The sequence below is a fragment of the Diuraphis noxia genome, unplaced genomic scaffold (genome assembly GCF_037042655.1).
Source record: "Diuraphis noxia isolate RWA-SAM2 unplaced genomic scaffold, SU_Dnox_SAM2 contig0001, whole genome shotgun sequence".
Taxonomy (NCBI): domain Eukaryota; kingdom Metazoa; phylum Arthropoda; class Insecta; order Hemiptera; family Aphididae; genus Diuraphis; species Diuraphis noxia.
The window spans coordinates 57,750,001-57,776,369 of record NW_028301711.1 but is presented as its reverse complement, the minus strand read 5'-3'; the positions used below and the strand labels follow the sequence as shown (position 1 = coordinate 57,776,369).

Genomic DNA, 26,369 nt, shown 5'->3' with positions numbered 1-26,369 from the left:
GTTCTTCTGCACATGAAGAACATATTTTACATTGATACCTATGTAAATCATATTCTCGTTAAATAGATTAGGTATGAATGTATTTATAGCATAATTACTGTACTTATCCAAAATTTACGTTTCTAGTTAGATATTGAGCATTACCAAAATGTTGTTTGAACTAATTGAACTTCCAGTAAACGATGAATTACCTACGTAGTTCTTAAAATTGTGTTATCGTATTGTGATGTCTGACCAGTTTTATTATTGGCTATCGCGCTATAATTTTTCTTCGGACGCAACAAATGGTTATTGTCTACTATAGCAAAGATATAAATTACAATACTTACTAAGCTTAAACAAGCCAAAAATCATACAAATTATCGAAGATAAAGTCACCGGTTTGACTATAATATTATCTATGGAAAATAATTTAGTAAGGACAATTTCCTTTTATGTCATTTATAAATTTGTTCCGCTTAAATTGTGAAAAGTATATTTGTAATTTTGTATAAAAATTTTATAATTTAAATTTAAAATTGTTAAACACAATTATAAAAAAAATATTTTGGAAAAAATTACTTGTTTTCGTAATGTAGTAATTTGTATGTATTTACGTAACATAAATACCTACAAAATATAGTTATTACTTAGTATATTCTATGTGTATATTTATATATGTTTAATATATTTCAAATGGTTTTCCTTAACTAATGCAAATTTCCAATTTCTTTTTTTTTTATGGATAGTGCAAACGTAGTGATTCGCCAGGGGTGCCACCAAACCTCGACCACGGTCCAGGTATAAACTTTACATATTATTTTAGAATTCAACTATTGTAATCCAATGAATAAGTTGTGGACTTTAGGCGAGAAATGAGAACGATTCGAACTGGCACCACGAATACCTTTTACTACCTATTATAGTATTATTATTATTATTATTATTATTATTATTATTATTATCATCATCGTCATCATCATCATCATCATCATTGTTATCGTCCAGACGGTCTGTGCAACCGTTATTAGTATACCGCAAGACTACCACGACTACCAGTAAGTCGGCGAAGACGAGAACCCGAGCCAAATAGGACCATCGTAGCGCAAGGTATGATGCGGTTTCCGATAAGTTTTCAAACGATTGCCGCATTCAAAGTCGAAATGTCGGCAGCGAACATGGCGTGTAACGTTTCGATATTAATCTTCCACGTTGGGGCGCCGCGGAGGTCATCCCCCTCCCAGTCCTCAACACCAGTGAAAACAGAAATGTTATAAAATCATTATAATATTATTATCATATTGAGTCATATTTAAAATAAAACCTCATCTATATGTAGACTACATAAAAATATAATACAACAATACCCGGCTGCCGCGTGGAAAATTATCCGAAAAAAAATCCAAAATTATTTTTCCGCATAGTAAAACATCATTGGCAAGTCATCGTAATCGTATTAATAATAATTATGATATAATCTTCGCAGTCTGTGGCATCGGAAACATTACATTATGATTACGATGATTATTAATATCGAGATACGATGGATTGCGGCGATCACCGGGCGGGACTTTCCTGTGCCCATGCAAGTGGGGGGGGGGAGGGAAAGGGGTACATCGCTTCCGACTGACGAGTCCGGTCGGTGTTGGACGGCCGGTCGGTTGGCGGCGCGGCGCTACGAACGGCGGCGCACCACGCGCGCACACACACACGCACAAGAAAACACACCACATGAGCGGGCGCCCGCCATCAAGTCTCTGTCGCGCGCCAGTCGCCTAACCGTCACGTTGCGCGCTGGTCGTGGTAATCGCACGTTTACGGTCACGAACGTTCCACTCGCACTCGCGCGGTATCCGCCGATCTCGCAGTGTGATATATTCAATTCGTCCGCGTACCGCAACTTTCGTACCACGGTAACCACCGGAATACCGTCCGCGGGAGGTGCGATCGTCGATCGTATAATATCCACGTTCGAACCGGTCTGAAACTTTATACCGTCCCACCGCCCTGGTAGGTGGCACAGACACATCATGGGCTGACAACGGACCTAGTCCCCCGAGAGACAATTTGACGCGTGAACCCCAGTGACCACGCGCCACACCGATAAGGGATAATATTATTATAATAACAATTCGAAGCATAATTAATAAATATTTTACAAGACTATATATTATACACAAGCGCGTTTGGGTCCGTTTTTTTACGGACAAACCGATCGACCACAAACCACGGAAAATCGTCGTCCCACTGCAGCCATGATCCGTTCGGTGTTCTTGGCTTTGGCGCTGCTGTTCTGGCTGAACGCCCGTCCAGGAGGAGTTTCGGGTCAAGGTAAGTTCACCCCTTATTTTTTACCACACTTATACATAAAATTATACATGCATTATATAGGTATATTATAATAGGTATATAAAATTGTATGCGTATATTATGTACCATAAATACGAGTTGTGTGTGTTTTATGATGAATGTGTGTGTACCTGCGACGGTTGTGCACGTTATTATTCGCGCGTACGGAGGCCGCCCTCGGTTTACCTGTCAATTTGGTCACGTCGTTAAAAAGTCACGCGATATTTTTTATTATATCTTTTTTTTTTTTTTTTAACGCACTCATTTCCCTAAATTATTATTTACCAAACAAATGGTCAACTAGACGCCAACTATCGTATGTCCAGTCGCGAGCTACACCTAACAATATTTATAGTATATATACTTATACTTACACACCGAGTTAACAAACCTAAATCTATACTTATTATAATAGTACCTATATGCCGTTGAGTAATGGAAAACGTACATTAAAATAATATTATAATTTTACCGTTTACGTATACGTACTGAATTCTCCAAAAAGTATTCGTAGATTTTGGTTTATTATCAAATCGCGAGTTTTATTCTAAAATCTATTTCATATGGCTACGTGCGTATCGAATTTCTAGAGAATAGGTGTTATCTGGACCACATGTTGCTATCGACTATAAATCTTCCATAAACTCCGATGCAGTTGTTTTAAATTTACAAATACATCACAGTATTGTAATATCTGAAACTAATAATAATTGTGTATGAACATTTGAATTGACTTAATGTGTTAAAACCTATATCCGTTTATATTTTTAATAACTTAATAGAATACAATATTTATGGAGATAATATAGTATCTGGCCAAGATGATTTAAAATAATATACACTAATCATATTTGGTAGGTATCATACTAGTTCATAGCTTAGTCATAATATTTTCCACAACTTAATTTTGTCTTTATTTAAAAAATATAATCATTAAAAGTGTTCTCATAAAATTATAGACATTTATTTGTTTATTGATTCAAAAAAAAAAAGTTAATATTAATATTGTATATCTAATTGATATATAATCTATAGTAATAAATCAAAATTTCGATTTATATTTTTTTATTTTAAATAATTAATTAATGAAATAAGCATCATTATTATATTTTACACCATAGTGTTAAATTAGTTTAGGTATTAAATAAATTATCCCATCGATAAATTAAAAATTGTACTTTTTGAACTATATTGTTCTTACTATGTACCTATTATAAATTAAAATATTATAAAAATGAAATTTAATACTTTTGAAATTTAGCATAGCAATTAATTTAATTGGACGATCTTAGAACAAATATTCCAATGTTTGCATAGAACATAAAACGTAAATATTTATGTTGTATATTATATTTCAACATATTGAAATATTATTTAGACTAGAATTTTTAAATCGCTTTAAAGATAGCTTGAAAATTGTATAAAAGCTTTTTTTCACGCCACACATTATGTTTATTATGCATACATTTATACAAAATATAAATATATTTTCACTCAATTACACATTTATTGTCAACTGAAGTTTGCAATCAATATGTTCACAATTAAGTTTTGTTATAATAATTTATATTCAATTTCACAATTTAATATAGGTTTCCAAACGATATTGCCGAATATTTTTGAGTGGACGGTGAATCGTTTGATGTCCGATAATTAAATATATTTGTTATAAAAAAGAAACAAAAAATAAAAGTTAGTAAAAGAGATCACTCAAAAACCGATTAATAAAAAACACGAATTAATATTTGTCATTTATTAAGGAAAATACAAATATATTATTATAACAATAATATATAAATATATTATTTGTTATAAATAGTATAATTGAGGGGTGACATTTCAAAAAGTACTACTAAACTACTTCCATTTTACACTTTTTTCAGAAATCACAATTTTCTGTTTTGAATTACTAGAAACTCGTGGAAATATCGTAAAACCATAAAAAAATTCATAAAAATACAAATTTTATTCATGGTATAATTTATTGTTAAAATGTTAATTTTAATTTAGTAATTCATAATTTAAATTACTGAATTGCATCATTACGTCCTATTTCCAACAAATAGTACGTTTTAGTCTGATTTATGATTCGTTTTGCTTTTAATATTTTTATATTCTACCATAAAGTACTATTTCGTGAAATCTAATATTTTATAATGATTTTATATCATCAATATTCAATAGGTATACATGATTATTTCCCCTTTATTCAAATTATTCAACTCTGAACCTATCTCATAACATAATGTAACGTAATTTTCATTGTAATATCAACACTAATGAAAAAATAAAATCATCATCTTCGTCATAAAGAGGAACTTCATTTATTGATTCTTCAGTTGTATTTTTAAAAATATCTTCCTAAAATTGTTTTGCATCATTGGAAATATGAAAAAATTTAAGCAGTTTTTTACTTCGGTTTGCTTAGGAAGTTTTACGTGATTAGTTTGTGGCAATAATGTATAAGATCAAACATTGAACCAATATAGCATTTTCTCTTTAACACTTCAATTTTTTCTGGTATACCACTATAAGTTTTGGAAATTCCAACAGTTTTTTGGCCTTTAACATATTAGGTATGTGTATATTTTTTGTTCAGTACCTAGACTTAAATTATAATTTGGTTTTAACTACTTTTTTAACTGCATTCTTGTAGTCATAAATAACAATATCTTTGTTATACTTATTGACGGTACAAAATTTAAAAAATATATCTTTGTACTGTTTGGGTGAAACTATATTTTCTTTTTTCCGTAAAACTTGTTCTATATTCCCAAAAACACGATCAGGAGGCATATAGCTATACTCCCTAACAGGAAATATATGATTAATTTTGGTGAAAATGGTTGCTTTACAATTTATGTAGAATAAAAGTGTAGCCATTGTATGAAATGATTTTTGTTTTGACCCAGCATGAATCAGAGAAGAGATTAAGTATAGTTGGTTGTGTAGTTTTATTTTTTAGTTTATTTTCCAATGTGTCCAAAAAGTGAACTAGGGCAAAGAAAACCTCGTTTGGTCCTCTCCCACTATCACTCTCATTCCATGTATACAAAATACAATTATCTGGCCCTTGATTTAAGTCAGAAATTACAAATGTTAAATTATTAATCCAAATCCGACGACTATTAAATATATCTGTGATCGAAAATTTGGTGATTGGTGGGTCTGCATCATATTAAATGAGCAGTTAAGACTATCAGAACTTTCTTCTTTTAATAGTTCAAAAAATCTTTTGGCTCTTTTTAGTTTTTTGATGAACATTTAATTCTAATATGAGCTCCTTATTTAGATCTTGGTCAGCCTCAAGTTTAATTTTTATCTTTTGTTCAGAGCGAAAACTACATGTATCTTGACGCAGATGTCCGAAGCTTAAATTAACCTTAGTTGTAAAAAAATTTTCATCCATCGACACTTTTGATGAAATTTACATTAATTTGTATAGTTAATTTATATAAATTAATTATTATTAAAAATCTACAAAAAAATATTTTATGTATTTTAAAACAGCTGAAAATAATGTATTTTATGTTTAATTCAATTTCGTTTGCTGTATTTATAACATAGAACATACTACGTTTTAAGTAATATGGAAATAGTTCGTTTTGTAAAAATATTAGGAATTACTGAATTTTGCCGCATATTTCTAAACCAAACTCTTGTTTAACACAGGAAATAGAAGTTTTTATGCAATTTGTAAATAGTTCGTTTTGACCTAATATTGAATTCGGAAATAGTACGTTATGCCACAATAACAGATTGATAACTCAAATTGAACAATGGAAATAGTACATTTTGGTTCAATTTGACCACACCATTCGATTCCTCGTATATTTCTACATATTATGAATCTATGTATAACTAAATTTTGGAAATAGCACGTTTTAAAATGTCATCCCTCAATTTAGGCTTAGAAAATATAAAATGAATTAGGTATGCCTAATGATAAGATGAATATGATTTTTAATTATTAAGAGTTATTTACTTCTAAGAAAATTGTATCAGCTATTTATTTATAAAAAATATAAATTTATTTAAATATTTCATTCATTTATTTCTAAAAATACAATTTAATAATTGGAAATAATGACCATTTAAAAATTTCATTAAAAAAAAATCTATCGACAATACAGGACGTAGATGCCTAGATAAACAGAAAAAAAAAATTGCCTTTAACCTTTAATCATAAATATTTTGAATAATACTTGATATGAAATTATAATATATGGTTTGTAATAAATAATAAATACACCCACAGTATTTAAATACACCTTAAATGACAATTTAAGAATTTCGATTAAAAATATATTTTTAAATATTTCTGGGAGTTAGGATTTGTATCTCCATCAACTACATGAATATACCGAGTGATTTTGTTTAGACTCATTATTTGTGTCTGAAATTTTTCAAAATATAACTTTTACAAAATGTGTGTTACTATAATACGTTCTTTTGTATTAACCTAATGCAAAACAACACATAAAAAAAATATTTCTTTCTAATAAACAATTAACAACATATATTTTAATTTAATTTTGATACATAAAAATCGAATTTTTACGAGTAGGTAGTTATTTATTATTTAATATAATTAGATCATTATACAAATATAAGTACTTAAAGTTTTGATGAACGTAAAAGTGTGTAAGTGAGTGGACCAACATTTGCGTGCTATCCACTGTGACACTATACTGTATACTTCATTCATCTAAACTTAAAATAATTATAACTAATTAAATAATTTACTACTCGTACGAAATTAAATTTTATGTTGGTATCGAGATATTCTGACAAATAATTCTACTTAGGAAAATGAAATTAAAAATGTATCTTACCATTCAACATAGCTACAACATAGCAGTACAAATTTTAACAGCTTGAAAATTATAACGAAAAAAAATTTAAAAAAAATAAAAATAAAATTATTTGCCATAAATATTATTTTTCTTTTACATAATTTTACCATCTAAAATTAATAATTTAAATAAAAGTTATGACTTTACGCAATAATGAATGTAGATTTTTAAACTTAACTGAAACTTTGTACTATATGCCTGCCATTGACCAATATTTTGATGCCGGTGTCTATTTTGTTTAATAATAAAAATATACAGTTGTTTTTAGACGTTATATTCAACCATGTATTGTTTCATAAAAATTATTTGACTTATGCATAACATTTACAAAAAAATAAATATATTTTAAAATCCTGGAAGTATATTTGTGTTGAAAATTAAAATAAAACTTGTGTAATACAATTTTAAACAAATATAGTATGTCATTATTACTGTTTCCGTGTGTTAAATAAATGTTTTAGTAATATGTATGTGGATTTTATGAGTTTACGATATTTCATTAGCACAATAGTGATTTAAAAATAAATATATTTATATAAATTCAGAAATAATAAAAAGTTTATAACACCAAATTAAGTTGTTAAAAATAATATTAACGACATGTCCATTTATCATATATATATATATATTATAAATATATATAGATGGTTAGGTAGGAAGTAGGAATTAATAAGTAAAATTTTTATAGTAGTTAATTTTTATTGAACCTAAAGATTAGAATACGTTTTATTGATAACCATAACAACTGGACTAAAATAAAAGCAATAATATATATATATATATATATATTTTTTTAATATTAGACCTTTGGCAACATGGATCATTAGGCTTACAGAAAAAATAAAACTATTGTACAGTAAAAAGTGTGCTTATTCTTGAATTAAATTTAAATTTTTCTGGAGGTTGGTGGTTGTGATGAATTGGGTGAAGTTGGCTATATATTGGGGGTGATTGTTTAGAATTTCTACAATTGATTCGAGTAGGTTGTGATTAGTTCTGGGGATGGAATATTCTGCACTCGGTGTTTGGTGATGACTAGAACGCAGCAGGCTGTACATATAGGGCGATCTTCCATGGCCATTAAAAATATATAATATTAAAGACCGTTTTAAAGATTGATAATAGTTATAGTCACAAATTATTCATCTTATTTATTCATATAAATCATATAATATTCTATAATATTGTAATGTACTCAAAATAAACATAGACTATATTTTTACTGATAAATATACATTTATTTTTAGGTAAAAAAAAATTAAATATATATATAATTTAATATTTATGTATAATGTAACATTGTTTCATTTAATTAAAAAAAAACAATCAAAATAAATATTCAAAACAAATAAACGAGTAAATTAAAAAAAAAAACGGATTGATGATTATCTTTTTACCACTGCGTTTATATTTTTATAAAAATATTTTTACACATCAAAATTATTTTTATACTCATTGGTTTTTCTCAATATGTTCACTTGATGATTAATAATATATAAAAAATCAATTAAAATTAATTTAATTTTCAGTCACTGTCTGTATTTTAGTAGTAGCTGATTAGGTATAAAGTATAGTTAAAATAGTAATATAAATATTATTTTTCTTGTGAGTTGGATTTACTTAATAATAACACTAAACCGAATAGTAAACAATAGGTGTGGTCGATAGAAAGATTTACAATAAAAATGATTAATTTTTATTATTTTATTCTCAGTAATCAGTCTGTTGGTAAATAGTTTTAAATTATTTTGTGTAGTGCTATGAACCCAGTTTTTATTGTTGTGCTAATTTTGTTTGAACTTATGAGTTTAACTTCATTAAATCGGAGATTAAGATGACTTTTTCAATTTTTACTCTTCTGACATGTACTTTCACAATTATTATGGCCATAATTATTTATTTATCTTCATCTTTACTAAAAAAAAAGTTATTTATTCTAAATATTTGTGCGTTGTGCATTATTGTGTTTGAAAATAACATTATACGTAATATTGTTGATATACCTCACTTATACTTACTAGTAACTTAAGATGCTAGTAACAAGTAATTAAAAACAAAATAATAATTTTGTGGTTAATTTTTTATTTTAGTTCGATATACTTTGTCTCATCAGACTAATAATAATAAATGTACATAAAAGTATTATTTTGTATGTAAAATAGAATCCTAAAGATAAATATGCAGTTAAAGTGACTCAACGATAATTCAGTCCAAATGTATAAAGAACAATGTTGTTAATATGGTTTTAAAATGGTTCTGTATGTGTTATTGACCAATGTGGAACATACACATTGAATTAAGGATATGTTTTTATGACTCTTGAATGGTTTTCGATTTATTACAATATGGCAAAACCTTCAGCAAAAACATATTTTACCAACCAACTATTATAGATATACCGTATACATATTGTATACATATATTATATTGTGTATCAGTAAATTTCGGGAAAAAAACAATACTAAATACAGGGTGTCCCACGGAGAACTGACAAATGAAATAACTTTTGATCTAATCAATATTTTTTTTTAAATATAATTTTATTATATTTATTCAATATAATATCCAATTTGTAAATCTGATTTTCAGAAAAATGTATGGTAAAAACATTTATTTAAGTAAAATGGATGATTTTTACAATTTTTTTAAATATCAATATTTTCGCTAAGTAAATTACGATCTAGTTTATGTTGGAAACATTTTAATTTCAAAAAATGAGTTTATTGACAAAATAATATTACTATAATAAAATAGTAGATAAATAAAAAATTAATTAGATTTTAATATGAACCTATAAAATGTTCATATAAAATATTTTTTGAAATTAAAATGTTTCTAACATAAACTAGATCGTAATTTACTTAGCTAAAATATTGATACTTAAAAAGCCATTTGACATAAATATGTGTTTTTACCGTATCTATACATTTTTCTGAAAATCTGATTTACTAAATGGCTAAATTGAATATTTTGAACAAAAATTTTATCAATTTGTAAGTTTTATATTTTCAGTATTAAAGAATAAAAAATATAGCGCAAGTATCTGCATTTTATTTAAAAGAAATTTAAAAAAAATATTGATTAGAACAAAAGTTATTTCATTTGTCGGATCTCCATGGGACACCCTGTATATTAAGGCACACAAGACACAAATTACTAGTATATTATCCTCCTTTGGTCCAATCGTTTAAAAAATTTGATTTATAGCAGACATTGTATTAGTAAACACTAAGCAGCAACATAAATAAATAAAAATGAATAATCTAAATTAACATACATTTCTATATCACTTGCGGGCACGAAATTTAATTTTATATTACCTAAATATAAAACTTAATATATATTACTATATTATGTTTATTATAGACATATACTATAATAGTCGTACATTATAATGATAACTATATTCCTTTACAGTTAATAATAATAAAGTTTTATAGTTTATATACATTATATCACTCTGAGGATCTTTGACCTATTCGTATACTCACTCTATTGATAAAACTATAAAAACGATAGTACCTAATTTGTATACTGTAAGATAATTACGTGTTTAAATAATTATTGTCGAAGTAGTTGATCGAAATCGTATTTTGAAAAATAATTATTAAAAAAAATCAGAGATACACTAGGTATAATATGCATTGACACTGATTAAAATATTATACTTGAAGATTATTATATTCGAACGGTATTTAATGGAAGTAGTTCAATACAATAATTGTGTCCGATCAGAAAATAGCTTTATTGTCATTTGGAAGAGGAAAATAATAAAAAGTTTATTAGAAAAGTCATCAATTACGATTTTAAACAAAATCTAATCAATAACGACGCCAGGCGGAAAACGCCAATACTATATAACGATAATATCATTGATGTACCTACCTATCTGATAAACTAGAAAATGCTTAGCTCGTTTGCAGACATTCCCAGAGACGTAGTATTTTATAATAATCTTATTTCTCAAAAAAATCCCTCAGTCAGCAGTGATTTTTTTACACTGTATGGTATGTAATAAAAAGTCTGTGCTACAATTTTTAGACATGAACATGACGTTAACACTGATGCAGGCGTATGAACATTCGATTATTGGTGACGAAAAACTTAATTATTACAAGTAAATATAGTTTGTAACGGTGAAAATCAAAAAAATGTTCTTAAAACTTAAATTTCCACGTCCATTACACAAACTATATTGAAAAATAATAGTGGCCATCATCTCAGCTAATATACATTGAATATTTGACCAACCACTTGTAATATCTCTAAAACTTCACCACATTTACGTATGCGTGCATCTGGATAATAACATTATCGACAAGATCGACTAGCGTATGCGAAAACGGACGTGAATATCAGGCTACTTATATATATATATATATATATATATAAATATACGTACACAATATCAATAGTGTACACTAGATAGAGTGATAAGAGACATAGAGAGAGAGAGAGAGAGAGAGAGAGAGAGAGAGAGAGAGAGAGAGAGAGAGAGAGAGAGAGAGAGTGAGAGAAAGAAAGATACAGTGTGTGTATGTGAGGGTGGGAGAGTGAGAGAGAGTGATAGAGAAACATAGTTTTGGTAAAGACGTGATTTGGACCGCGTGCAACCCTTCAGATGCACGTCATCTGGAAGAAACGTTGACGTCAGTCCTCCTACCACCTAAACGTATGCGTATTTATACATATATAATATATAGTATAGGCGCGCTCTAATAAACATAAAATATTTCATTTTCTCGCACAGCTTTTGAATCTGTATACGCACACATACGCTTTTCTCAACAATGGCTTTATTAATGATGGCAAAATGAAACGTTTTAATAAATAACGGGGGACACAGAGGCGCGAACGATGTACTGCAACACTGAAGGCGTCGATTGCAGACACCTATCCAGCGACCGTCGACGCCGACGGAAATGGCGTGTTTATTCACTATATTATTATAATGTACAGCAGTTATAACATAGGCACCTCCAACTTTTGACGTGGCCGATGTATTATATTTTGTTCGTTTCGCTCGTCGTTTTCTTTCACCCGATTCCGTCACGTTCGTATCATTTTAGACGGGCAATAGTGTATATAATGCATATTTATATTAATACATAATATATGACATATAATAATGTACAACGTTTGAGCGTTTGCGGACTATATCAGCAGTCCCAGTTTACACCGTAGAAGATTTAATGGGAACCCTAAAAATCCTAAATTTAAAACCATTGTCCTGGAAAAAATCAGATCTGTGTCCTTGGGAACCGCCTCGTCCGTTTCCGCGTAATATTCAGATTCTTCAGAATCAGCCAAGAGTCCAATTATTATGAGCACGCGCGTGTAGCTTAGTCGCTGTAGATCGCATGATTAAGACGTCTAGGAATTAGAAATGTGTTATTAATAACATTACAATTATTATAATATGATTATATTTTCAATCCAGTAGATGTTTGTGTATTTATAAATAACAAAAATAAAAATTAATATTATGTTTTTATGTTTTATTAACCCTCGGCAGCTAAATTGAGTCTTAGTGGTTTGTTGTCGGTATTTATGTATATGACGGTATCGTTTTTTGTGAACTTGTCATGCAATGTATGAGAAATATTTAACTATCGATGTGATAAGAATTGTGGGTCTTAATTCCTCGAAACAAAAAATCGTTCACAGAAGTAGATTTATCTATTCCAAGATTTCTGGGAGACCCATTGCGAGTAATTATTATGCAACAGACTTTCAATAAATATTTATCTTGTTAACAGCATAAGATAATATGAAAAGACGTTTACTTGAATACTTTTTGTTAGTTTTATCAATCTCTTAGAATAGATCAGTATTATTGATGGAATCATATTTAATATTCCATCTACTCGTATTTGGTAAGAATTTACTTATACAGTTATACATATAATTCATTTCATACGAAATACGACGTACGTATTTCTTGGTATCTCTGAAACAAAATCTCTTGGTCATATTAAAGTCTCGAAATAAAATATCCTATATAGGTATGTGAAGTAAAACACAATTTAAGACATTCCTTTAACGTTGCACTCAACAGATTAGTGATAAAACGAAAAAATGAAAAGTGCTATACGCAAATTCTTAAATCTGTCGTGATGCGTGGTGAAGAGAGGGTCGGCCAGGTCGGCAACCGTTTATTTTTTCTTCTTAAGCCCACCAATGGATCGCAGTATTATCGAAACTGGGTGCAAATGAAATGGATGTGTCCTGGTGAAGCTTCTTTTTTTTTTTTGTAGGAAAGATGCGGGGGCAAGGGAGTAGCAAAGAAACAATATTATGATACTGTTGAGCAAAGCAATTACGATTTTTAGAAGTCAGTGAAATCGGTCGCAGGTATTGTTCCCGTGCGCGTACCCGAGAAAAACGAACTTAGTCGCGGCGTATCAAAATGAATTGTTACCGACGCCTATGAATTCGTTTTTTCTCCAACAATTTATTATAACTCGCGTAATTATAGCACGGCAAAATATTAGAACTATGTTTTATTTCTCGTTCTTGGACACTGACCACCCTGTACATTATTACAATTAGAAAAATAAAACATACAATTAATATTGGGCTTGAGAAAATTCAATACCGACAGGTTTGAAGAATTCAATATTCAAGGGAATATTGAACTGTGTGCGTGCGTGTCATGTGAATGCGTGAGTAGGTAGTAAATAATAATTATAATAGTGTTTGTAAAAATATAGTGTAAAAGTAATAGAAACGTAGGTAATAACAAATATCATAATTTTGTTAAAAAGCAATTATTGTTCTGTAGTGTTTTTAGTAATGTGATTATAGACGTAAGTAACGAGATAATATAATTATATGTTATAATTTAAAGATTTTTTTGAATATAACTAGTATAATTATATCATAATAATATATTATGTAATATATTTTACAGTCGTTAAAAAAATTGAAAATTATCAATAAGCGTTTTCCGCTTTTAAACATCTAAGTATAACATAATATTATGTAAAGGTAATATAATATACGAATGTATTTATATGCAAAATATAATATTCGTATATTTTACAGATTTATGAACAGCGAACACCTCTTATCCCCGCACAGCAGCATAATATGCATTCAATACGAATATTACGTTTTCACACACAAATCTGAAATGGTCATTAAATAACATTATTTTTTTCGAAACCGTATACGTTGCGGTACTCTTCTGCGAATGCACATAATAATATTGCCTAAATTATATTTATCTCATGTTCTCCGCCGTATTTTTATTACACGTTTGTCTATAGGTTCTTTATTACGCACACCACGGGTAGTTCAATACTCGTTTTGTTCAATAATAACTAATATTTTTGATTTATATTTGATTCTATTCTACGAGTTATTTTCTTCTGACAGAGCTGCCGGTAGGTATATTAAAGTGAAATGTCCATAACATCAGGGAAAATTAAATTTCGATGTATTATGCTGAAGAGTGTATCGATTTTTGTCTAAATACGGTGTTGCATATTATTATTATCATCATCATCGAATTGCCGTTTGAGCATATTTTCAAAGAATTGGTTAGTACAATTTAAAAAACAAAAATGTACGACTTATTAATTATTATTGGTAGTACACTGCAAAACTAACATTTTTCGTGTCTTTCGCTTTTCATCATTGAAACTCACTACAACAACCGATAATATTATATTATTAACTTTGTGCGTTTAACCGATATTACGTTTAAAAGTTCAATCGTATAATACCTATCGATAATCGACGATTATTGATGCTTATGTATATATTTTATCTCTAATTCAGCGAGTAATTCATCATTGGTTGTCACAATGCAACTTAATTTTTTGGGTATTGGAAAAGACAGTATTGTTATTTGCGTGTAAGTTCTGATACGTGGTGTCCAATAGATGGGCTTTACAACGGATTTCCCAAATCTCGTTTAAGGAAAAACCTACGAAAACTGACGGAATATATCGAAGAAATGTCAGTGACTCTGCGAAATAGCACTGGTTTTGCCAGAGGTTTAGCGTAGAAGTGTAGAACCGTTTCGCGAATGAGATGATTTATCGTTGCTTTCAGATTTATATAACACAACATTGGTCTGCTCCTGCGAGAGCTAAGCAATATTCGTGCCTTGCACACAGTCACTGTATCCTGTCTGGACTGTTTAAATATTTATTTCAACGACAATTAATATAATTTACGTTATTCTTTTACGCGTTAAAGTCGTTATTTATGGCTCTGCGTCGTTCTTTACTTCTTTCTAATGAATTATGTCCATGGTCTTATATGTTAAATTTATTTCTGGAGTAACTTCTAATATAAACTTTTTTTCTTTATCGCAAAATTCATTATCATCGTCTTGCCTTTTAATCTAAACGCTACCTCTTTTATTTCCTTGGTATCCTTTTTGGATTCCACTAAACTATAAATTATACCCAGAACACTCACGTTTAAATACTTTCTATCACTTTCATTTCCATATGCATTATTATTTTTAACGTTTTGTAGTCAAATAAAACTATTGAGCGCAATAAGTAAATACCTAAATGATATAGCCGTATAATATTATTATTAGTATTTTCATAAAATAGTATCCAGCCGTTGCTAAATCTAATTAAGAACAATGAACATTATATATATAATGCTTATAATATTATTTTTTGGTTAGTTTAATTTTTTTATTGAATTTGAATTCAAAATTGCTGTTTAGTGCATATTAAAATATAATTTTATACTATTAATGATAAGTTGCCTCATACCTAAACAATTTCAATACATTTTCTATGATAAATTATTAATACACCTTAATATACTTTATCTAAATCACATTTCAATTTAAGTCAATTGCTGTCTTTATCTTTTTTTTTTTATTTATCTATATAATTGTGTTTCCATCCCCATTTTGAATATTATTATTTTCGATATTATTATATTTTCATTGAACTAAATCTTTGTTAGAATAATATATTGTATAGAAGATATAATTTTAAAACTATTCATACTAGTGATTGTCTAGTAGTGTAAGTGAAACAGTGAAATTTCTAATAGGTAATTAAACTTATAGTTACATACATCTAAAAACTTTTTTCCAGACTATAAGTAGGTACACGTCTAACAACAGTTTTTTTTTTCTAATAACGATATTTCGGTTGACCTGGACGCCGTAGATAAGACAGTTCAACAAGGGTGTGTTTGAGAGCAATTTCTATGAGTGACGAAAAGGTCGATGGTGAACGAACGCGCAACGGGGAGGGAATTATACTTTGAATTTTTTTTCTCATGGTTTGCGTGTCATCTTAGTAACTTTGTAGACCGATTAATCACAAGTGTACCTACGTCAACTGACATTTTACCAATATGTTTTTTATGGAAAGGAAATATTTTTCATTTTCAACGGGCGAAATAGAATCATTTAATCAAGTTGAGTTTTGCCTAGTTTTGATTTATTCACATAGAATACGTTGCTAAGAATTGATATTTATATCAAAATTAATCATTGATTACGGCCCATTTTATGTTTCCTATGGGTCGAAACCTAGCAAGTTTCAAGCGACGTGGTAAAGAGTCCACACCATTATATTATAACACTCTATCTCTGTCTACAGTTTAACGTGCAGGGTAGACAAACATATCACATCGAATTTCTTTCACCGTGGGGTTTCAATTAAAATCGGATTAAAACCACACTTCGCCAATTGAAAAGGAGAGAATATAATATGAACCGTTGAGAGCTGGTTGTGTATAAAAATATTTAAGTTGTAACAAACACGTTAAGTAGGTACTATTAATTTGATGATTAGTTTTTTTTCCACAACAATATTTGTTAAAATCTAAACAAAAATATAACCCATCTGTGATAAACATAATATTAATATGACAAAATTAAAAACACTTTTGTATCTCTAATATGAATTATGACGAAGATTGTGAATTTGATAATATTACATCGTATATCCTATGGCAGAGAAAATAGACGGATGTGTTGTCTCTGATTATTTAATACGATAATTTTCAATTATATAATATGTACAATATATAACTCATGTTTATAATAATATATACATATAATATTTTACATTTAAATGAAAAGGTGACAAGAGATGAATAATCTACTTTATTTCCCCTTATTTTATACACAGATATCGATTGTTAATGCGTATCTATACGACTATACAAATATAGTAGTAACGTAATTCATAATATTATAATATTATATAATAAAATGGACTTGAGGGGTATGTGGTTGTCTCACTGAGAATTCATCGGCTCTTCTGTAAGTAAATTGCGCGAGGAGGATATATTATTATTATTACACGCAAAACCTGTGCGCCATATCTCTGAGATCACAAAATGAATTAACTATTTATAATATTAACGGAAACACACACATGCTAAACCTAGAACACTGCAAACGAGCGGAAATATTATCACCGAAGCGCGTACGCCCGTGTTAGTGTATTTCATAGACGTTGTAAAATAATATTTCCGTGCCGATGAGAGTTTTTATAATATAGTTAAGTACACGGAATAATATATTAGTTAGTGATACTGTGTGTGATCATTAGTCTCATGTGTCCCATGTATTGATTTGTAACGTAATTGTAAAATCTTCGTGATCGCACTATAGTCGTGGTGTATCATATTACCAAATGTCAAGTCCTATGAATAGTTGTATCCGAATAATTATTCAACAAAAAAAAAAACAACCGAGGGTTTATAAAACCAAAAAAACTCTCGATTCCGCTATTATATAGCCGTATAAAAATGTTATCTGGTAATATAATAACTCCTCGCGAAACAGTGGTACATGATCGATTTAACGACGACAAGTTGCACGCGGTTCCGAACATCAGAGATGAGTCTAAAATATCGTTATCTATATTTTTGATAAAAACAAAACTTTCTTTATATTTATGAAATTCACTTTTCTCTGTCGCGAATTAGTTCGACGGAAACTTTCTTGCCTATATATTATTTTTCCTATCTCGGTAAACGTTAATACACTTACAAAAATCCTATACCAAATCAATATAATAGTGACCGGGAAGGGTAGAACAAATATTATATAAGGAAAATTGCATTACTGGTACTTGGTAATTTAAACTTTTAGCCATTCTTCGTTTATTTCCCTTATTTTTTCACCTCCTCCCTGCTCCTTCGTACCACAACAGGCCATTGTCTGTATACATAATAATATTTTAGCTGCAAATCGTTAAACTCGTGCGTACCTCATTCACTAATTAAGTACACTAGCTACTTCGCATCCAAAACTTCCAACCATAATAAATTCACAAATTTATAATAGGTACCAGGTTTGATTTAGCCTAACTTTCATTTTTTCAATCAAATTTCTAATCGAAATTTTTCGTTTGAATTCTATCAGTTAGAACTAACTACATATTTTGTAATTGAGTCACATTAAAAAAAAAACATAATGCTTTAATCTTGGATGAGAAGTTTTAGTTCGAGTTTGGCCCTTACGCCGTTAATCAAAGTTTTAGTTCTAGAAAAGATAACGGCAAGAGTAATTATAATTTAAATTCGCCTAATATAATTTATATTCCCTTGAGTATGCAATAACTTTTAGTGACGTGGAAAAAAAACTATAAGAAAAAAAATTAAACATATGACCTACTAAACTAATACAATATTATAATGCTTCCTAATTGCATATTATATAGAAATGGTAATAATTATTATTCACCAAACAAAAATGTGCTGTGCCTTTTTTATATTATATTTAACGATTTTATTTCAGATTAGGTAACATTATAATTACTATCATCATAATATGTATGTAGTTTATCGAATTTGCTGATTTAATGTTATTAAGCCTTTCGTGCGTGTCGTTGGTGGCAAATATTATTACCCAAAGGAATACATAATATGAGTTTCTACTCAAATTAAAATGTTTTATTTAAACTCGTGCGTTATAATTTTCCAACAATGTGTTCTAACCAAACATCTGAGAACAATATTTTGAGTAGAATATTGTTTATTAACAATATACGCATTTAGCTCTATACACAAAACAGCCACTTCCCTAAAGACCAAAACCACCGACCGGTGTATAATATAAGGCATATTGTCGTAGATCAATAATAACATATATTGTAAACAATATAACTTCTTAGCAATATATTTGCCTTTCTATCATGATAAAGTTAAACTAGAATTATCAGAGTATGGTTTTTACATACGGTTTTCGGAGTAAAATTATACGTGAAATGTATACGATATACAGATATATAAATTAAATATATGATTTATTTTTGAATTTTATTACACAAATTAAGTCGTTTAAAAAATATGTGCAGCAGTTGCATCGTTATAAGTGTTTATACCCACGGGATATAATATTCTCATAATTTTTAAATTTGAGCAAAAAACAAACATCTAGGAAAAACGCTGTACAAAGAATGCGAATGACAATTAAGAACGTATTGCTATACCAATTAGTAGAGTGGTTAACGATTTAAAACGGGCCCTTTAAGACAATTGTTCGAAAGTCGACAACATTTACAGCAGCGTTTTATTTCTTCTCCTCCTCCCTGAACACGTTGAACTAATTCGAACATTTTCGGGGCGTTTTTTGACTAGAAAAAATAAAAATTCTTTTATTAATATTTTGTCCATTAAAAACATCAAATTAAACTTAAACAAGTCTTTTAATGTACATAAATGTTTTGCGTATAAATGCTGCCAAAAAGTGTAACACACGCGTGTCATAGTTTGGCACATAATATATTGCATGTGTAAACACTAACATTATAATACCCAAAGCGTTCAAATTCAATTAATAATAACATTATATTACTCGAAAATTTCGGAGTTAGAAAAACTATTCCATAACATTAACTACCTACGAACATAGATCGAATACTTATTTTGTTTTTTTACATTCAACCCCCCGGGCTTAGACAGTTTCAGTTTTATAAATATACCATGGCACTATTATAAAATTGCTGTCTGGTACTATATCGTCAACTTAATTAAATATCGTAACGCCTTAATATTAAGGTTACCGGGTGATTTGTTTTAGACACGTTTCACAGTTCTGTCTATGATAATTGTTTTACATAATCCCTTTTTTTTATCGTAAAATTTCTTTGTGAATTTTACAGTGTCCTCTTCGTTAGATGATGTAAAAATAGAAACATAAATTGTTCTTATAAAAACGTCTACTGGTCCACGCGAATTCTAATCACCCTTTTTGATAAAACTCAATTGGGTGTATACTGTATATATAATACTATGTAGTGTTTATATTTAAATAATACATATTTCATGTTACGTCCATAGGTTTAAAATACAAATACAATTTTTTAATATTGTTACCTATAAAATCGTATCTTTGGTTTATAATGTACAGCCGCCCCTAATTTCAGATTTTTAAATCCGCACCTGATTACCTATTAAGTAAAACCTCGCTAAGACGGAATCGCTTAGGACCGTCAAATTTTTCTGTCTTAACGTGGTTTCCAACTTGACGAAGAGTTCACATCATTCATTATGTATTTGAATTGGGACCAAAGAAATCGTTCTTTTTATCGGTGTTTTTATCTTACAGTTCCATCTTACCGAAGTTTTACAGTACTACAAAATTTAGCTTTAAGGTTAGAACATAACAATTTTGGAATTGTGACGTCATCACAACAGAATGAGGGAATAACAATAATTCGAAAGCAAGCACAATCGCAAAGGAATATTATGATGTACAAATACGCGATAATTATCATAAACGTTTAAAACACATTCCGCACCAGCAGCCGCATCTTCATATTATTATATGTAATAAAATATATGGAACAAATGCAGTTTGGTTCCCACGCGAATTTTTCGATTTTTTTTTTACCAAAATGTGTGTTTCACGACACTGAATACAAAAGTCTAATTCCAAAATTCTCGCAAATCATTATTTTGGAAGTTATAGCCATCCAAAGTTTGCGATTTTATGTTTATACGCATATACGCGCAACACTACTTTAATGCCGTGCACATCGCCAATATATACGCACGTTCGCTGTAGGTAAGTGACCTAGCAAGTAAACTGAACCTTAAGTAACACAAATGACTCATGTCTTAAAGTCAATAAACTTCACGGCTCCCGGAGCCTATCGGCTCCGGTCACCGGACTCGATGGCCAGATAAAATAAAATAAGTATAAGTGGCTCCCTTCGCCTGTCGGCTCCGGTCGCCAAACTCGAGGTCCTCTGGACCTCTCGTTGGATGGGGGCTCGGCCCCCAAACCCCCCGGGGCTTAAATAGCAAACCTGGGGGGGAGGGGGAGGGGGGGGGGGGGGGGGCGACCCCTCCGGGGTCGCGGGGGGGAGAGCGTCCCTGCCCTGCGGGCAGCCTGATGACCTAACAAGTAATCTGAAACTAATTTAACACAAATGACTCATGTCTTTAAATTCAAGGGACCCCCGGTTCCCGGAGCCTATCGGCTCCGGTCGCCGGACTTGATGGCCAGATAAAGTAAAATAAGTATAAGTAGCTCCCTCCGCCTGCCAGCTCCAGTCACCAAACTCGAGGTCCTACGGACCTCTCGTTGAATGTGGGCTCGGCCCTCAAACCCCCCGGGCTAAAAAATCAAACTTGAATGGGGAGGGTTATTGAAAACAAACATTTTTTGCAATTTTAATTTTATTTAAATTTTTCAATATTTTATTAATCGTCATCCGTTCCTGTAGAAGAAGAGTCTTTATCATCATCACTTATCAAAACATCGTTTTCTTTTGAGTTATACAGCTCACCAGCAAGTTTAAAAAATTCCGTTAGAGGTTCAATGTTTAATATACGACACCTTTTCAAAAACATGTACTTTGCTAAATATCCACCATAAAACCGTTTTTTACGACAATATTGGGAAAGCGAAGCCTTGGCGTGACGCCACATTCCCTCAACATTATTAGTGTGTGCTCCGGTTTCTGGGTTTTTGAATTGAATGGAATGATTCACTGTTAAATGAACATACCCTTCATCCTCCAAACATTGATAACTCTAGTAAAACAAATTAACACAATATCACAACTCAGTACCACAATATCCCTCGGCACAGCCCACATAGTAAAAACTAAATCTACCTTCCAACAATCGCTGATAATTGTAGTCCCTGGCAAGATCCAATCATTGATTGCTCTTAATAGGGTATCTTTATCTCGCTTTTCTACGGGTATTAAAAAACAAGCCCCAGTTTCTCGCTGAACACCACCAAAAATCCACTGCCCCTCTACACGATGCCCGCGGTTATATTTTCTTCGACCAAATTTGGACTCATCAATTTCAACAACTTGTCCGACTCCACCTATTATATGAATTAATTATTTTAATACTATAAAAAAATGATTTATTTAAGTTTAAACTAACCTATCTTATTATGATTCGTAATCATAGCCTCGAAGACGACTTCTCTATGAAATGATGACCAATCTACAGCAGTATGTTGAGAAATTCGAATTTGTTTAACAATAAATGACAGTGACACGTTTTCTAACCACAAATATGCAAACGATACTATTTGGTATAACGACAAATGCGATTTATGAAAAAATGTATCTATGCGAATCGATCGATAATAGTCACATTTGTTTTTTTGTTTATTTATAGGTGCCCTACATCTCCAACTAAACCCGTCTAAAGAACGTATATCGCTGTATAATTGTAAATAATGACCATTTTTACATTTTAATACACCATCACGGGCTAACAAATTCCACGATTGCAATTTTTGTATAACACTCATTGAGACGGGGCCATTGGTTTTATGCTCAAATATATCATACAACTCAATAAAATTAATAGATGTCATTTTAAAATGATATGTTGTCGTAACTGTAACAAAAACTGTAGTGATCTGGAGTACGCTTGTAGGTACTAACATAGCAATCTTCAAAAAGTAATATTTAAAACGAAAATAAAACATTATCAGTTCTATTGCCTTTTGAAACTCGTTAATTAAAATTATAATGAGGTAGATATCTACATAAAACTAATAAGTTAAATATAACTTTTACAAAAATATAATTATAGGGTATAATCTAACATTTTTCATCAAACTACTTTAGATAATATTGTAATAAAATAAAATAACATATAAATGAGAGGCGAGAATACGAAAACGTAAGAAAGTGGGTATCTAAAGCCGGTTTGCGCGCATGCATGCGTAAATACTAAATACGTGAAATCGCAAACTTTGGATGGCTATAACTTCCAAAATAATGATTTGCGAGAATTTTGGAATTAGACTTTTGTATTCAGTGTCGTGAAACACACATTTTGGAAAAAAAAAAATCGAAAAATTCGCGTGGGAACCAAACTGCATTTATGCCAAATATATTATACACACTATATTGTGTACATGATATACAAAATTATGGCGGTTTTATTTCCTGTTTTTACGACGTTTTATTTACGGACGGTGAAGTAGCTGTACACATTATACATTATAAAATTTCCAGAGGAAGGGACATACTGTAGGTAGTATACTGTTCAACCAAAATGTAATCATTAGACATTACGTTTATAGAAAAGAAAATATTGCGCTTAGGTTTGGCTTGTGTTCTATTAGTAATTACTCGTAAAACCGATCGCCAATGTTTTTAAGAAAAAAACACCGTATTTTCATATTTTTGAGGTATAATTAATATTTTGTTTTATTAAATAGTGTTATCGTAGTAGGTATAAAATATATTATACCCTCAAATGTTATCAATTAATTTTTACCTGCTAAAAATACGTTATATTTTGTTATCATATTTTGCCACATTTTAATAACAAAAATATAAACTTTTTAAAGTGTAGGTTACAATTATATTTACAGTATTTTTAGTTAGCCAGTGTTAAATGGTGCAAATATATATACACACAATATGTAGGTACTCAAAATATTTGTATCTATAGAATTTAATACCCCACGCGAGATTAGTAATACTAGTAAAAACATACGAATTGGTACCAGTAATTTTTATTATTTAAAATACATCTTATTCTTATAATAACACCAAAGACTAAACTCAGTCACAATAATGTCACTAAAATATTAATGCTTCAATTATTAATAGGAATACAGTAATTTTGTTATTCTTTTCAGACATTTTTGACTTCTCATTTGAGTGACCGATACCTCTCCATTATCTATAGATAGTTTAATTAATGTTAAAATTTAATTTTTCGGTGAGTTGACTATATCACAATATTCACTGATAAATTTTGAATTACCAATGTTAATTTATGTATAGTTTTGATAAGGCTGATATAAGTCCTACATAAGTGGAATGAGGCAATTTTTGGTTAAAAAAAAAAAAAAAAAAAAATGAAATTCTCAATTAAATATTATTTTATGAAATTGAAACTTACATTTTAGCAAGTAATTACTTTAATAAATTCACAATAGGAATAGAGTAATTTAGTTACTATAATTTAATTATTACTTCAGTAACCACGATAATCTTCCGTTATTCTTTAGACGTGATATTGTGTTTTGACTAATTATGCCATCGTTAAATCATTTATGTTCATCATCATATTATAATACATTTAATAAGCGGACTTTGAACATATTATTCGATAAATATATTAATTTAAAAATATTAAACGATTTTAGTATTACAGTTACCATTAAATCCACGTAATATAATATATTATTATTCGGATCAGTTGATAAAATGTTAACTACAATAGCTATTATACGCCAATTTTGTATATCTCTAAGTCATTTCTTAGTGTTTTTCACTGTTTGATAGCCTGAATATGAAATACATAATATATTTCTTTCATTGTTATCTCCAGCATATACGTTAAACTTTGTGGATAAATTTCGAAATTATAGCGAAATAGTGTTTGCAGAGTTTTTATTTTTAATACATATATTCGATGTGACTTTTTGATCCTTACAAATAAGTCACATGTAAATTATAACACATCTCCGGGGTAATCCACGTAATGTATAACTCGATATAAATATATTATACATTTTCTCTTCGTTAATATTAACTTATACAGTTATACGTTCTGTAGGTCAATGGTTAAACATAGGTTTATTTTCAAGTTTATCAGCAGCCCGAGAAGAATGTCAGTCATAAAAAAAAATCGTTTTTGATGTTTTTCAATTACATACTTTAATATGAAATGTGGTAGTAATACTTGTTACAATTCTTATCTTGTTGAATTTCCAAAACTGCGATTAAACGATGTAATGACTATACTTAACCATGTAAATTAATGAAGGTAATGTATCCACTATATGTGTCAAAATACCAAATTTCTTTAAAAAATGAAAAACTGTTATGCTTGTTCGAATTATATCCAATTTAAAAAAAAGTGGAATATTACTCACTCTGATAATGTGCTCCATGTGTAAAAATTTGTGTAATATAATGTTGTTGATTTACGCATCTGATCTATTATTTGGGATTAAATATTTATAAAATGTAGTTATATTATGACGGTTGGTTGAAATTAATGATACCTAATTATATTGAAATAATGAATTAATGTAAAGAATTATTGGTTATAATTACATTAATATCATCGACAGCTTCTATGTTTAAAAAAAGTATTGAGTATTTATACATAATTGACGATAAACTGACGATAACATCAAAACGATAAGTGTGATTAAATTACTCATCGTGGTTATGGTAATCTAAACTGCATCATAAGTGTTATAATTGATTTTTATAATCTTTTGAGTATTTGTAATTTTGGTCCTTGATCATTTTTTTTTTAAATTTAACTATTTTTTATATATATTTTTTTATTTATTTAAGGCTTCAAATACAAAAGTTTATTAGCCTACAATGGTTTATATGTCTAGTGGTAACATTTAGTTATAAGAAATTTGATTTTTTTTCCATTGATAGTTTATAATTATAATTTATATATTAATAGTTATAATGTGGCGTCGTCGATCCGTTGTCTTATATGTTCGTTGTGAGATCGGCCATCTTGATGAAATTTGTTATGGTTTTTTCTTGTCCTGGTCCGAGTGCGTCTTTGAGTGAGGTGGTGTTTATGTTTGCTTTTGTTTTGGCGTTATGGTAAATGGGGCATTCTATGAATATGTGGTTAACAGCGAGTTCACAGTTGCTTGTTTCGCACCTGGGTTCGAACTCCTTACGCATAAGATAGAAATGTGTAATTCTAGTATGTCCAATACGTACTCTGGTGATTCATGGTTTCTTCATGTCATGTAAGTTT

General features: G+C 29.6%; 2 protein-coding genes across 2 annotated transcripts in view; one reads left to right on the top strand and one right to left on the bottom strand.

Annotated features, from left to right (window-relative positions):
• The first annotated feature begins 1,749 nt into the window (after nucleotides 1-1,749).
• The window catches only part of LOC107162698 (uncharacterized), a 564,476-nt gene continuing 539,856 nt past the window's right edge, over nucleotides 1,750-26,369 (top strand). The window contains exon 1 of the mRNA XM_089218652.1: nucleotides 1,750-2,310. Within this exon, the coding sequence (XP_089074778.1) occupies nucleotides 2,235-2,310 (76 nt within the window). The 5' untranslated portion in view covers nucleotides 1,750-2,234. The remainder of the gene's footprint in view (nucleotides 2,311-26,369) is intronic.
• Nucleotides 21,543-23,470, bottom strand: LOC149061008 (uncharacterized). Its single transcript, XM_089217308.1, has 3 exons — nucleotides 22,539-23,470; nucleotides 22,256-22,476; nucleotides 21,543-22,172 (listed from the first exon to the last, which is right to left on the bottom strand). The coding sequence occupies exons 1-3, from the start codon at nucleotides 23,092-23,094 to the stop codon at nucleotides 21,840-21,842; spliced, it is 1,110 nt and encodes a 369-aa protein (XP_089073434.1). The 5' UTR covers nucleotides 23,095-23,470; the 3' UTR covers nucleotides 21,543-21,839.